Consider the following 13,388-nt stretch of genomic DNA (forward strand, 5'->3'; position numbering starts at 1 on the left):
ACAACATGCACTCACTTCTGTAGACCATTAGGCAGGTCTAATAGAAGGACTGACTGCAATTCTTTTGTTTTGTCCAAATGTTTTGTTTTGGCTGTGATTGTCCTCGATCTTGCATTTGAAAAAAAGATTCAAAAACCAAAAGATTTTTGGATTTGGTTAATGAGTTACTGTATGCGTTAATTGTTTAATGTTCACATATTAATTGACTGAAGCTAGAATTTTGGCTAGAATTGCTTTTGCAAAAATACAGTCACGTTGGACTTTGGAGCCATATGCTCAAAACACCATGTGCACTGCCTACGGGACGGGAAGCAAAGCATGCTGGGAGAAATAAAAGCAGAAGGGTTCATAGCACGACAAACTAAAGAGGTAAAACCTTATGAATATCAGTGATCTCCGTATTTATTCAACTTTATTTATTTGTTACATTTATTAATGCTTTAACTATGAATACTGTGCTTGTGCTGTTTTTCTTCAAAAGAAATGCCTCAGGTTTTGATTTTTTTTGTGTGTCTAATTCTATAATGTTCATTGATTTTTAACTATGCTGACGTGTCCAAATAGTGTTTGGGGCCACTTTGTGTGCCCTTGAAATGCTTGAATTTATATCTGGTATCCACAGATCTGATGGGAACTAATTCGATTTAGTAAAAAATGGCTGTAATAGTCTATTTCTTAGAAGTTATTTTAATTTCTCATTAAGACTCACCGCCTAGGGAGCAGACCCTCATAAACCTGCAGGTGCAGATGAATTGATGAAATGCGGCATGGATAGCACTTTATCAAATCTGGGAACTTCACCAAATTGTTATTTTAGGCAATCTATGTGAATGTTAACGGAACTGTTCAAAATCATTTCCATCTTGCTCATGTTCACTCACGCTGCACACATGAAGGTCTGTGTTCTGCAGCTATTCAAATCCTGATATGGTTAACTGCATTTGATGATCTTTTGCTTCTGTTTTCATTGTGTCTTCCCAGCAACATGCCTGTATTTATGATTACAGATGACACTGTCAGGCTCTGTGCGCCCTTGTGGATTAAATGACACACTTATCACATTTAAACTGAAGTAATTAAGCTTAAAGTTGAGGAAGAAAGCTTATTCTTCATTTATTAGAAATCAAACCACTTGTTTGGTCTCTTACGAGCGCTGCAGAATACAGGCAATAAAATACAGTAAAATGTCCAGAGTCAAAAGCACAGTCAAAACTTTCTGTAATGGCGACAGATTTATGCTATTGTGATTTGAAGCAGTGTTTTACTACAGTCCTTTCAGAGAAGATGATTTGAATTTCAGATGATCTGAAAGTGTATTAAAACATGAATGTCCATAATAAATAACACAAAATGTCAACAGGATTTAAAACCAGCTAAATGTCTTGTTATGCTTTCACATCAATATATTCAGGGAATGATACTTCTGTGAAACCATAAGTGCCATTAAAAAGATTTGGATAGTAAGATGTTAAATATTTTTTTCTTATGCTCATCAAGGCTGCATTTATTTGATCAAAAATACAGAAAAAATGTTTTTGTGAAATATTATTACAATTTAAAATAAGTTTTATTTTTAAATATACTATCAAATATAATGTATTCCTGTGAAGCAATGCTGAATTTTCAGCATCATTACTCCAGTCTTCAGTGTCACATGATCCTGATGATAAACATGATCAATTTGGCACCTGTGATACTTTTTCAGGATTCTTTGATAAAGAAAAAATGTAAAAGAACAGAGTTTAATCAAAATAGAAATTTTGGGGTGAATCATTTTTTTCTTTTTTGGCCATAGGGACACAAGATGCTCAGAACAGATTGAAAGCCTGTCAATCATAGTAAGCCTTACACTTTTGGTTAAAAAAAAATCATTAGATGTTCTATATTTGTCTACAGCACACCTGGTGAAAGAGACGGCACAAGAATCCAGATATAGACTTACCACATAAGCTGGAGTATCAACATATGCTGTTCATTATAAATGCCTAAAAATCTGTTTCACCATTCAGTCAGCAAACCATTTTGGAGTTTAAACAAAAAAAGTACCCTATATACTAAATATGCAATATATGCGATCGTATAAGAATAGAAATGTAAAGGAAACCATCACTTTCTCTTAGAAATAAATCAGTATTATGTTTCTCTTATGTTTCACATCGTTCATGTGTATTTTCTCTGGTTTTAAATTGGCTGTTGCTGTCCCTATCTTTGAACTACTTCTTTGCTTCAGTAAGCACATGCTAGCTTATAAGACCCCTCAGCCACCGGTTTCTTCTGGACGCAATGAAGTGATGCTATAACATAAGCACACTTCATGATAGGAAGATCAGATAACAAGGAGAAAAGCAGACCATAACAACTGAACCACACTGAATTTGAAAAGAGTTTGCGAGCCACTTGAGAATCTCATTAAGCTGGGTTGCTGTCTACACTTTCGATTTATGGAAATTAAGTTGGAGATAAGTGTCAGGTGGACTCTTATGGGTTAGTGAGTACAGAGAATGAATAGATTTTTATGCCTATATTAAAATCTAAATTTCTAATGACTAACTGGATAAATGCATTGTGTGTGTATGTATTTATGCATATATGATCTTCATAAAACAGAAAGAAAAAAAAACTTAAGTGTCCATAGTTCAGGAAACATAATCTAACAGTAGTTCTTAATATGTCACTTTATCATTAATATATATTTTTTAAACCATTACCTCTTTAACACAGGAAGAGATCTGTTATTTATCACTTCTTTACAGAAGTCCATCACTTAATAATAAACCAAGATAACTACTATATTAGCATCCATAACAGTAACTCAGGGTTACGCATGAATACAGCCAGGGTTTACTTGCTATGTGCTCCTTTAATGTTTCAAAACAGCATAGCACAAGGTCACTGCTCATAATGGATTTCTGAAAGTGCTCTTAGTGTAACAGTAACTCCATATTCTTGTAATAAAACACAAAGACGGACATCAGAAAGATCTCAGTAAGGTGAAATGAGTCCATTTCTAACAAAACAAAAAAAACCACACACAGCAAGAGATATTAGATGAGCGACATGTGTACCTGTGCATTTCCGTTTTCCATAATGCATTCTACCCCACTAGAGTCTGCTTTGTTTAGAGGGTACATCCAGTGAGTGAAGCTGATGGTAAGATTTATTTCTGCACCTCAATCCTGCTGACATTCACATGGCACACACACACGGAAATAAATGTCCCCCCCCATAAATCATGGAACATCCTTTACTGTAGCCTCATTACCTCCAATTAACAGTCAAAGGCTCCGGCTTGAATTCACTATTACGTATTGAATGCAATTAGATGCACAGTCAAAAGTTATCATTAGCTAAACAAATCACCATATTATTCCTTAAAACATTAGCAGTGAGAGTTTTTCAATCAAGCAACTTTCTTTACTAGCTCCAAACTGAGTTGAATACACAGCATTTTTGATAGATTGACAGTTCTTATACAATGATTTAAAGGAATTAGGCTCAAACGGTAATCATCATACAATTCAAAACACTTGGATTGAATATTGTTTCATTTGGTTGAATATAGGTTGGGAGATTTGATAGGCAGGTTAGTAGGCAGCAAGAATGTGATTATAAGGCACAAATGAAGGATATGATACTGATTGTCGTCCTTTACAACTGTGGTTATATCTAAATGCAAGGGCATGCAGTGAATTCCCTTGTTTTGGTTAACATTACACATCCAATTGAGAAGACAAACAGTGCAGACAGAAAAAAAACTATGATATTGATATAGTGCCATCTGCTGGTGCAACAAACTTGGCTAGATCTCATACAGGCAATAATTGTATTGATCTTTAACAAATGCAATTGCATTGCTCTTTGGGTGTATCCTTCAAAATAAGTTACTCTTTTTGCAATACATAATTAATAACATTATATTATGAGACACAGAATGAGGTAAAATACATAAGTGCAAATTTTAAATGCATTTCACTTTTGCAGGCATCGAGATTCAAGTTTTCTGGGAAACAGTAGAAAAAAGAAAAAAAAAACATCCCTGATAAGGAGAATCAAATCACAGTTTTACATAATTTCCCAACATGCAGCTTTTTTTTTCTTCCCAATACTGGTATTATATTTTCTAGCTGCACTTTAACAATCAAATGGGAAGGAGGAAAGGAGAAAAGACAGATGATAATTAAGAATACATAATAAAAGTTAAATAAATTAATTAAAAAAACATTTGCAACATGCAGCATTTTTAAATCAGATGCAGCTCAAAGTGCGTCACGTCAGAAAAGCTATTTTTTCATGCTAGTTTCATATGGCTTTGTATGCCATTTTCAAGAAACGTTTCCATTTAACGATTTAACAACAACAATATTGTAGTGTAACCGTGAAGTAAAAATTAATAAAAATTTTCCTTTAATACATCTAAGTGTACACAAGTTTATAATTTTCTTGGATGAAATATATATCGCATTTTCAAGGTATTTTAAAATAAATTAATAGACAGAAAAAACGGATAAAATCTGAATACAGTAGCAACGCAAAATCAGCCTGATCTCTCTCAGATCTTCTCAGTCTCTAGGAATTCTGATGGATCCGTCAGACTTTGACATTGCTGCCCGTATTTAGGAAGCCCATTGGCCGTGCCTTTCTTATTCCGCTTCTCAAACTCCTCCGTGATCTCTGCTAGAGTCCTTCCTTTGGTTTCAGGCAAAGCGAAACTGACGAAAAGACATGCCGTCACACAAACTCCACAGAAGGGGATGAAGCAGAACTGTCCCAGGCCCTTAACTATGAACGGAAACGCCATTCCTATGAGGAAGAGGTTAAGCCACATCATGGAACCGGCAACCATGTAAGCTGCGGGACGTGCCATTTGGTCAAAGAGCTCGGCGGGAAGGATCCCGGTGACCCCTGCGGGACCCATGCCAAAGCTCAAGATGTAGGCGAACATGCAGACCATACTCAGATAGGGCATGCCGGCCACTTTGCCCTCCAGCGAAAGAGCAACAGTGAAGACCACCGCCCAGCAAGCCATGAGCAGATACCCGCCTGCGAGGAGCAGCCTGCGGCCGACGCGCTCGATCAGGAGATTACACACCAGAGCAGACGTGAACTCGCAGGCACCCGTGCCGATCGTGACATACTGAATCCTGTCCGTTGGAATACCGGCTTCTTGAAAGATATAGGAGGCGTAGAAGTAAATGGAATCATTTCCACACAACATCATGGCACTGCTGGCAACCATCACGGTGCAGAGCTGCCTGCGAAGACTTCGGTCACTTAACAGCTCCCACAGCGTTTTGGCCCGGGCTTCGCCTGCTTCTGCCCGCTCCTGGAGGATCTCTTCCAGCTCATCAGTAAAAACGCTGCACGCTCGGAGGCGTTTCAGGGCTTGACCGCATGCCTCTCGGTCTCCTCGGTCGATGAGCAGGTAACGTGGGCTCTCTGGAAACCAGGGCAAAGTGACCAGCTGCACTACGCCGGGGAGAGCGTTGCTCGCCAGCAGATAAGGCCAGAGAGATTCACTCCCCAAAACTTCAGTCAGACCCATTACCTGGCCCATCAAGATCCCTAGAGCAGTGAAAACAGCAGACGAAAAGGCAACAGCACCTCTCAGGTGCTTGGGTGCACTCTCTCCGAAGTACATGGGCTGGACGTTCATACTAACCCCAGCATTGACCCCCACCAGCAGACGAGCAAGGATGATCATCTCAAAAGAGCCAGCGGAGCGACTGCACAGAGCCAGGACTGCGCTCACAAAAAGGAAGCAGTTGTTTAGCAGCAGTGCACCTTTACGTCCGCACTTGATAGCCATTGGGCCAGCAAGCAGGGACCCCAGAAGTCCCCCGAGTGAGTAAATGGAGACAATAAAGGTCCACATCAGTGTCACCTGACTGGCCTCAAGAGAGGTGCCCCATCTCTTCATACAGGTCTCATTAATGAACTTCTGCACATAAGCTGTGGGTGCATTGATGATTGAAATATTGTAGCCATACTGAAAAGTGCCACCAATGGCTGCAGAGCACACAGTTAATGCAAGAGTGCGTGTGCAACCTCCTCGCTTCATAGTGTCATTCATTTTTTTTTTTTTTTACTTTTTATATAGTCAGAGGAAAAACAAGCAACTCGCATGTAATATCTGTGCCATTATTAAGCAATTGTATATATATATATATAAAAAAAAAATCTAGCTGGAATACACACGAGCAGATCCTGGTGATCTCCTGTCATTGAACAGAGTGCTGCAGACTGAACTTCCTGAAAAATGACGAGAGTCTGTTGGTATTTCATAATAAGAGTCCCTTTTCAGGCTACATGAGATATATCCAGCTGCAGACCAGCAGTTTCTGAACCGGAAGTGAGGGGCGGAGTTATTGACAACGAGAGAGCACGGCGAGTAGTCTGTAATGTTCTTTCTATCATACGTTTAATAATTATCGTATATATTACGTTAAGCATTTATCTGCTAAGTACTTAATGTGTGCGTAGCTTTATTTATTTACAATTTATTTATTTATATTTATTATCTTATATTGAAGCTTGAATTTGTTGTCATACTTTATAGTAGGCCTATATAACATTATTCTGTGGATGTTTCGATTAATTTCTCAGATGCATGCTGTAAATGGGCCTTGCGGTGAAGTTTTGAAGACGTTTATTATTCATAAAAATAAATCGTTTGCTTTAATTCCCTCTGTTATATGCATTGTTTGTGTGTTAATATTACCTTGTAGTTGAGTTATTTTAATCCCATTTGTCATCACTGAGATAATTGTGTGTGTCTTCATCTCATATAAGGATTGAGAGAGGTGACCTGAGCTGCAGCACTGCAACAAGTGTTATAGTAACTACCAGCAGTTTTCTGCTTGACCGGCATGTTTAAGCCAGCCAAACTGGTCAAATTAAAAAGTCATCTTCAAATCCACTTCAACAAGGCAGTTGTCTGTGGAGGTATGAATATCTTGAGTTGTTTGTTTAATGTACTCACATTTTATTATTGCATAATAGTTTACCTGTGTACTTATTTATTTATTTTAGGCTATACTATACATTTTTGCGACCAATTATTGGTGTGATTATTTAGTTTAGGTTTTTTGGAGAATATTCGTATTTTTTGTTGTTTTCAAGTACGTCTTGTCTTGGGAGCACCCTTTGATTTTACATCTGTAAGTAGTTATCAGTTAAAGTAATTGACCTTTATGATGTTGTAGCAGTTGATATTTAAAGATTTCTCTATGTTTGTGTCTTCCAGTGTGACATTCCAGTCGTACGGAGACGGTGGACTCTTATACTTCCGGAGAACTTTGGAGATTTCTCTGAAAGGTACTGGACATTTCCTCCAGCACACCATTACATTTGCACCCCCTTTCTGACCAATTTGAAATTAACCAAGATACATGTATATTACAGTGCAGAAACCCTACAAGAGAGATCCCAGTAATCTGACAGAAGTTGTGAAATGGCTCCATTAAAACAGACAGCTGCTCAGGGGGCCAGTGGAAGAGCCTCTTTTCCTTAAAATGGAGGAAGAGGACAAGGAAAAGGCCCTCAACAATCTCCTGGAACAGAAGTTTCCAGAGTGCCCTTCATATTTCATCTTGTGTACAGGGGAGTTATTTTTGCAGGATTGTCATAACAAAATGGGCCTAAGAGTGAATTGTTCATTTGATACATTTTAATTAAAATTTATGCGAGATTGTCACGACAAAATGTGCCCAAGAGGGAATTGTTCATTTTGTAAATTTTCATGCACGATTGTCATGACAAAATGGGCTTAATAGTGAATTGTTCATTTTATAAACTTCAGTTTAATTATTGTGTACATTTTGATTGTTACTTTTAAAATTATGATGCTGATTCTGTTTGTGTGTGTGTGTGTGTGTGTGTTTTATATTGAAATGTTTTAGTTTTCATATAGAAAAATGTATGATGCACATGTTCTTGACTTTGGAGTAAATGTTTATTTTGAATCTTGTGATTAAAGTATATTTCATATAAAATTCCCAGAAGTTTCAAACATTATTTTTAATATCACAAAGGAAAGGAAATAACTCGCATAATACAATGAAACGAATAACTGTATAGGCCTACAACTAAATTACACAAGATTAATGTTTATAAAATGCTTAATATGTCATCATAAAATGCATACATACATAAAGCTTTGATTGAGCAGTTGATCAGTTTGAGCCTGGTCAGTACCTGGATGGGAGACCTCCTGGGAAAACTAGGTTGCTGCTGGAAGAGGTGTTAGTGAGGCCAGCAGGGGGTGCTCACCCTGTGTCTGTGTGGGTCCTAACGCCCCAGTATAGTGATGGGGACACTATACTGTCAAAAAGCACCGTCCTTCAGATGAGACGTTAAACCGAGGTCCTGACTCTCTGTGGTCATTAAAAATCCCATGGCACTTCTCATAAAGAGTAGGGGTGTAACCCCGGTGTCCTGGCCAAATTGCCCCCCTGGCCTTTGTCAATCATGGCCTCCTAATAATCCCCAACCACTTGATTGGCTCTATGACTCTCTCTCCTCTCCACCTGTAGCTGGTGTGTGGTGAGTGCACTGGCGCCGCTGTCCTGTGGCTGCCGTCGCATCATCCAAGTGGATGCTGCACACTGGTGGTGGTTGAGGAGAGACCCCCCATATGATTGTAAAGCGCTTTGGGTGTACAACAATACACAATAAAGCGCTATATAAATGCATCATTCATTCATAAAGTAAGACGTATCGTGTGTAATAAAAGCAAATCACCTCTTAAAAACCGTAAGGTCGTACTACTCTGTTAAAAACGTAAGCTCCGGCCCTCACTTCCGGTTCTGTGGCTGCTGGTGCTGCGGGTCTGCAGCTGGACACTATTGGGCTACATCATACAGTTCAGATGAACGCTGTAGAACGGCCTATACATAACTGATTACATGTCATCTGGATTAAGTAATTAAGAAGTATCATTTCTAAGAGTATCTTAGAATATTTAGAATAATAAAATTATTTTATTTTACAATAATTTAGGTTACCCCTTAAGCAGTTTAAACAAAAAGAAGAAAAAGTGAGGTGTGTTGTGTTTTTTGCATGGCTGTTGCATTATCATCAGAAATCAATATATATATAGAGAGAGAGGAGAGCAGCATTAGGGCAACATTATATATACACTTGACATGAGCACATAATCAAACAGGATTTAATGGAAAATCTGACTTTATTCATCACATAGAGCTTTAATCAATATTTTATCAGAACTTGGTTTCACGTTAGCCTACTTGTACATGTAAAAATCTGACCTGGATGCAAAACACATGATGAGCGTCATACACTTTCTGATAACTGTATCATCACTTCCATGAACATGTTTTTTTTCTTCATTATTCTGAAATAGATTATAAATCAAACTGAGGCTTCCTCCCCTATTTGTGTCTATGAACATGTGAAGTCCAGATTATTGTTAGTGTTTTTCTTTTTACTAAGACCAGTCTGCAAAGTGCCAGGATTTTCTTAAACAATTATTTTATGCATGTTCCTCTCTTTTCCCCCAGAAGTTAGAGGCAGCTTAATCCCAGATGTCCCAGTGTCATTCGCTCTTCCCTCTCTTCAGACGTCCCTCCAGTCCCGTCCTTCTCTTTAGGTTTGTGTAGAGGAGAGCAAAGTTTATGATGTAGGTTGAGACACAGACCACGCAGAAATCACCCAAGACGAATGCCAGAATAACAGCCAGATATACAGATCCAGCCACTGACACCCAAGAAGACATGACGAGGAAGAACGCTGCTCTACTGGACACCAGCTGGCCTGTTGATTAAAATGTGTTTGCAGATGACACTTGGTTTTATATTAGTGGTGAATTAGCTTTTGGGGGTCCCAGTACAAACCATTAGTGGCCTAACAGCACTTACCTAAACCCAGTTGCAATGCATAGAAAATTATTCCCAATACACTGTTCGGCTGGTTTAACAGGCTGTCTTTGGAAGTAAAGATCTGGACGAGCCCAAATCCACGTCCCCATCTGAGAAAGAGCAAAGTCCCACCAATCCATCAGTTGATAATGGATGTGTTTTGCAGGCAAATATTCACTGTTTGCAGGTTGCATAAAAACTTATTAGCAAAGACTATGGCACAACAACACTACTGTTTTTTTCATGCACTAGTTAATTGTGAGATTTACTGACTAATGGAAATGATGACACATTCAAAATACATGCTTACGTTTTCTTAAATTGCACTTGATCTATTTTCAGCAGTAGATTTGAATTACAATAGCCTGACTGGAGTTTTTTTTTCTCCTGCACTGAGCCAGAAATCTCTACTTTAGTAGCAAGCTTGGCCGTTTTATTCCTATCTATATTCTAAAGGTGTATACTACATTTTACATACATATTACTGCATATTTAATAAGGTAATGCATCATTTGCATATTTACACAATTCAGAAAACTTGAAAAAATGCTTACAATTCCTAATGTAATCCGTTAGCTGCGGAAGTAAGTCAGTTGCATCAGTTAATTAGTTACATTAGTTAGCCTACATATGACATTTTTACCCTATTCACCTGGGGTGCCTTGCCTTAAAATACTGTCTGATATCAGCGCGTGAACTGAACTGAACGCATTACCTGGATGTGAAGACTTTAGAGCAGCTCACGGAACGGCCCAGGTCGCACATCGCGCGATACTCCGGATCGCTCTCCCGGGACAGCTCGACATGTAACGCGTAACCCGACAGAACTAAACCCAGAAAACACAGGACGAAGCGGACGCGATGTTCCCATTTAGGAACTCCTCTAGAGGAATGGCTCGAGGAGGACATTGCAGTGACAGTGTTAAATGTTTTGACAAATTACGTAATTTACAAAAGCCTGTTTTGTAGGCTATACTTGCAGACTAAAAACTTGCTACTCTTAAGTGCAATTTGTAATTGCAGAATATGCTCGAGTTTGCCAGGCTCCCACCTTGAAGATATTGCAACGTGGAAAAGTCTGAGAGAAGAGCTGTGATTGGACAGAACTGAAGCGCGTGGCATGAGCGCTGTATGGGACGATGCGCTTTTGTCCTGCAGGGGGCCCCTGGAGGCTCAGAAAGTCCCTCTGATGAGACGCACTCACATCTCAGGACACGTTTTAGCACTAATACGATAAAATGTGATCGTTTTCGTCTGTTAGGTGCAAGGATTGGTACCTGTTTTAAATCTACAACAGCACTCTAATACTGTAAGCACTGATCAGCGCTGAGAAAACTATTACTGAGGAAACTACTTTTATAAAGAATATCTCTTTGGATTTGAGACTTTAGTTCTTTGCAACTTTACAGATCTTCTTTATGCACCAAGAGCTTGTAACACTCCAAAGAGAAAGGAACAATTGAAATCGCATCATATGACCCCTTTAAGAGCAAATTGAAAATATAAGTAAATATTAAATCTCGCGCAAATTTATACTGCTGTTTTGCTAATTAGCATTCTACTCTTTTTTTCTGTTTGTGTGGACGTGAGCACTTTGGACGGTGCAGATGGTCGGGAAGCAGACGGTTAGAAAAATAGTACTGACAATATAAACACTAACACATATAAATGTATGAACGTTTTTAAACACAAAGTGTGACGGTTTGGATGATTTATTCCACGTGTTCAAATTAGTAAACGAATTTTTTGTTGTATGGAAACCAAACATGCATGCATTATTTATTTATATCCCATATTTAAATAATAAATTAATTAATTCAGCACCAAATTTAGTACTTTATTTGTTTCCATAATATTATTATTATTGTTTTTCCTACAGGTTTGGACCTCCATATTGTTGTGTTTATAGAGTATGACATGTTATAGCATTTGCGCGTCTTTCTTATTTACACTCGAGCCGCCCAAAGAATGACCCTATTTTACGCTTCGAATGAGCCCGCCCCTTGAGCAGTGTCGTCGAATCTCATTGGTTGATCATCTTGCGATCATAGAGTCGATTGGTAGCTTTGCTGCCATTCAAACACAACACGGAAGAACACAAGGAAGTAAAACGGTGCTTCGTGATAGCAAAGAATAGACATGCTTTGAAAGACCCGCTCAGATTTTCCACTGCTTCCATATATTAACAGGTAATTATGACCGCTTTCATTACACAGTATTAGCCTTTTTTGGTCTGTGTTATTGTGTTACTGTGGTATTGTTGTTAAAGCTCTTTTGGGCCAGTTAGGCTCTCACGCTAATTAGGATTAATTGCTCACAAACGACAGCTACGCCCTGCTGGACCTGCAGTATGTTGTCCCATTACGAGCAATTACAGATGTGATGTCTGCTTCTCAGTCATTCTTGAGACGAGGGACAAAACAGGTCCAGCAAGGGTAACTGCTATTAGCTTAAAAAAATACAAATATTTTCAGTTATCACCTTCAATTTAATTTTCTCATTATTATACCAAATCTGTGTTTCTTAATGTCCTCTCACTACGTCTAAAACAGTGTGTCCACAGAGAAGGGTTCAAGCATTCATGTGCAATAAAATAGATAAAAATGTTTTTTTTTAATGATGAAAAAGAGCTTGTTTTATCAAAAGCAACACTTAATAATATCTCCTATCAAAGCAAGGTTGTTTTTTTAATGACACATGCATGTTTGATAAGATTTTAAAGTTGCTTCCCCACTTTTTGTCAACACCGTCAGACATTCAATAAAATGTAATAAAATCAGGGAATATCAGGGGCAGCTGTCACTCTAAAGGACCCCCTCGCCACAGTTCACCTGTCGACAGGCTCTGCTAAGTTTTCGTTTTAGAATATTTTAAATCCTAATGTTAATATTTCCTGTGTCACAGCCATGATATGTCAACACCATCTTCCAATTTCTGAGGAAATTATTTGAAATATTTAGATAATTGTATTCTCCTGAAGCAGGTTCCATTAGCATCTAGCATCTAGCATCAACAGAAAAAAAATCAAATGCTACTTTGTGAAAGAAATGCCAAAAAAAAAGAGAAAAGTTGGGAGGTTGTATCAAAGCATAGCTTAGTAGTACATTTAAGATACATAAATGTAGTTTCATTTCTCTGAGTACAAGGTTTTATTTTTTCAATTTTGCACCCTGTTTTGTCCCACTTCTCAAGAATGACTGATCTGTAATAATTTCATGGTTTCGATTATAAGCTGCTCGCAGCTGTGTGCACCTCGCATAATAATATTTCGTTTTATATTTGCATTATTTGAATTATGTCAAACAAACTGTAAACGTGTGTGTGTGTGTGTGTGTGTGTGTGTTACATGAAAGTGGTGCTGTTTTTGAAATACTGTAAATTATTGTCTTTTCTGTTACTGATTAATAGGAAAGATTAGTTAGACTGTCTGGCATGTCCAAGAGAAGTTTAGAAGGGTCATTATAATAAGCTGAACAGAAAGTAAAATCTAAAATCTTTAACCGTTTTCTGAAT

The 13,388-nt window shown here is 38.1% G+C and overlaps 2 protein-coding genes and 1 long non-coding RNA gene across 3 annotated transcripts; 1 reads left to right on the top strand and 2 right to left on the bottom strand.

The window, feature by feature from the left end:
- Positions 1 to 3,230: 3,230 nt before the first annotated feature.
- On the bottom strand, positions 3,231 to 6,129 carry LOC107598670 (solute carrier family 2, facilitated glucose transporter member 11). Its single transcript, XM_016290063.1, has one exon. The coding sequence runs from the start codon at positions 6,068 to 6,070 to the stop codon at positions 4,550 to 4,552; it is 1,521 nt and encodes a 506-aa protein (XP_016145549.1). The 5' UTR covers positions 6,071 to 6,129; the 3' UTR covers positions 3,231 to 4,549.
- A 232-nt stretch (positions 6,130 to 6,361) lies between these two features.
- Positions 6,362 to 7,420, top strand: LOC107598671 (uncharacterized). The gene is made up of 4 exons (XR_001610582.1): positions 6,362 to 6,395; positions 6,790 to 6,942; positions 7,244 to 7,314; positions 7,402 to 7,420. It is a non-coding gene; the product is annotated as an uncharacterized lncRNA (long non-coding RNA).
- Positions 7,421 to 9,038: 1,618 nt separating this feature from the next.
- On the bottom strand, positions 9,039 to 10,971 carry LOC107598672 (vitamin K epoxide reductase complex subunit 1-like). Its single transcript, XM_016290064.1, has 3 exons — positions 10,591 to 10,971; positions 9,876 to 9,985; positions 9,039 to 9,771 (listed from the first exon to the last, which is right to left on the bottom strand). Exons 1-3 carry the CDS (start codon positions 10,782 to 10,784, stop codon positions 9,554 to 9,556), a joined length of 522 nt encoding a protein of 173 aa, XP_016145550.1. The 5' UTR covers positions 10,785 to 10,971; the 3' UTR covers positions 9,039 to 9,553.
- Between the last annotated feature and the right edge of the window lie 2,417 nt (positions 10,972 to 13,388).

The sequence above is a fragment of the Sinocyclocheilus grahami genome, unplaced genomic scaffold (assembly GCF_001515645.1).
Source record: "Sinocyclocheilus grahami isolate Dianchi unplaced genomic scaffold, SAMN03320097.WGS_v1.1 scaffold253.1, whole genome shotgun sequence".
Lineage (NCBI taxonomy): Eukaryota > Metazoa > Chordata > Actinopteri > Cypriniformes > Cyprinidae > Sinocyclocheilus > Sinocyclocheilus grahami.

Bases quoted from the DNA above. Each gene is read 5' to 3' on its own strand.
- LOC107598670 (XM_016290063.1), bottom strand. From the start codon at position 6,070: ATGAATGACACTATGAAGCGAGGAGGTTGCACACGCACTCTTGCATTA.
- LOC107598672 (XM_016290064.1), bottom strand. From the start codon at position 10,784: ATGTCCTCCTCGAGCCATTCCTCTAGAGGAGTTCCTAAATGGGAACAT. The intron at 9,986-10,590 runs GTAATGCGTTCA...GCTCTTTCTCAG, and splicing joins TCTAAAGTCTTCACATCCAG to ATGGGGACGTGGATTTGGGC. The intron at 9,772-9,875 runs GTAAGTGCTGTT...TTTAATCAACAG, and splicing joins TGCATTGCAACTGGGTTTAG to GCCAGCTGGTGTCCAGTAGA.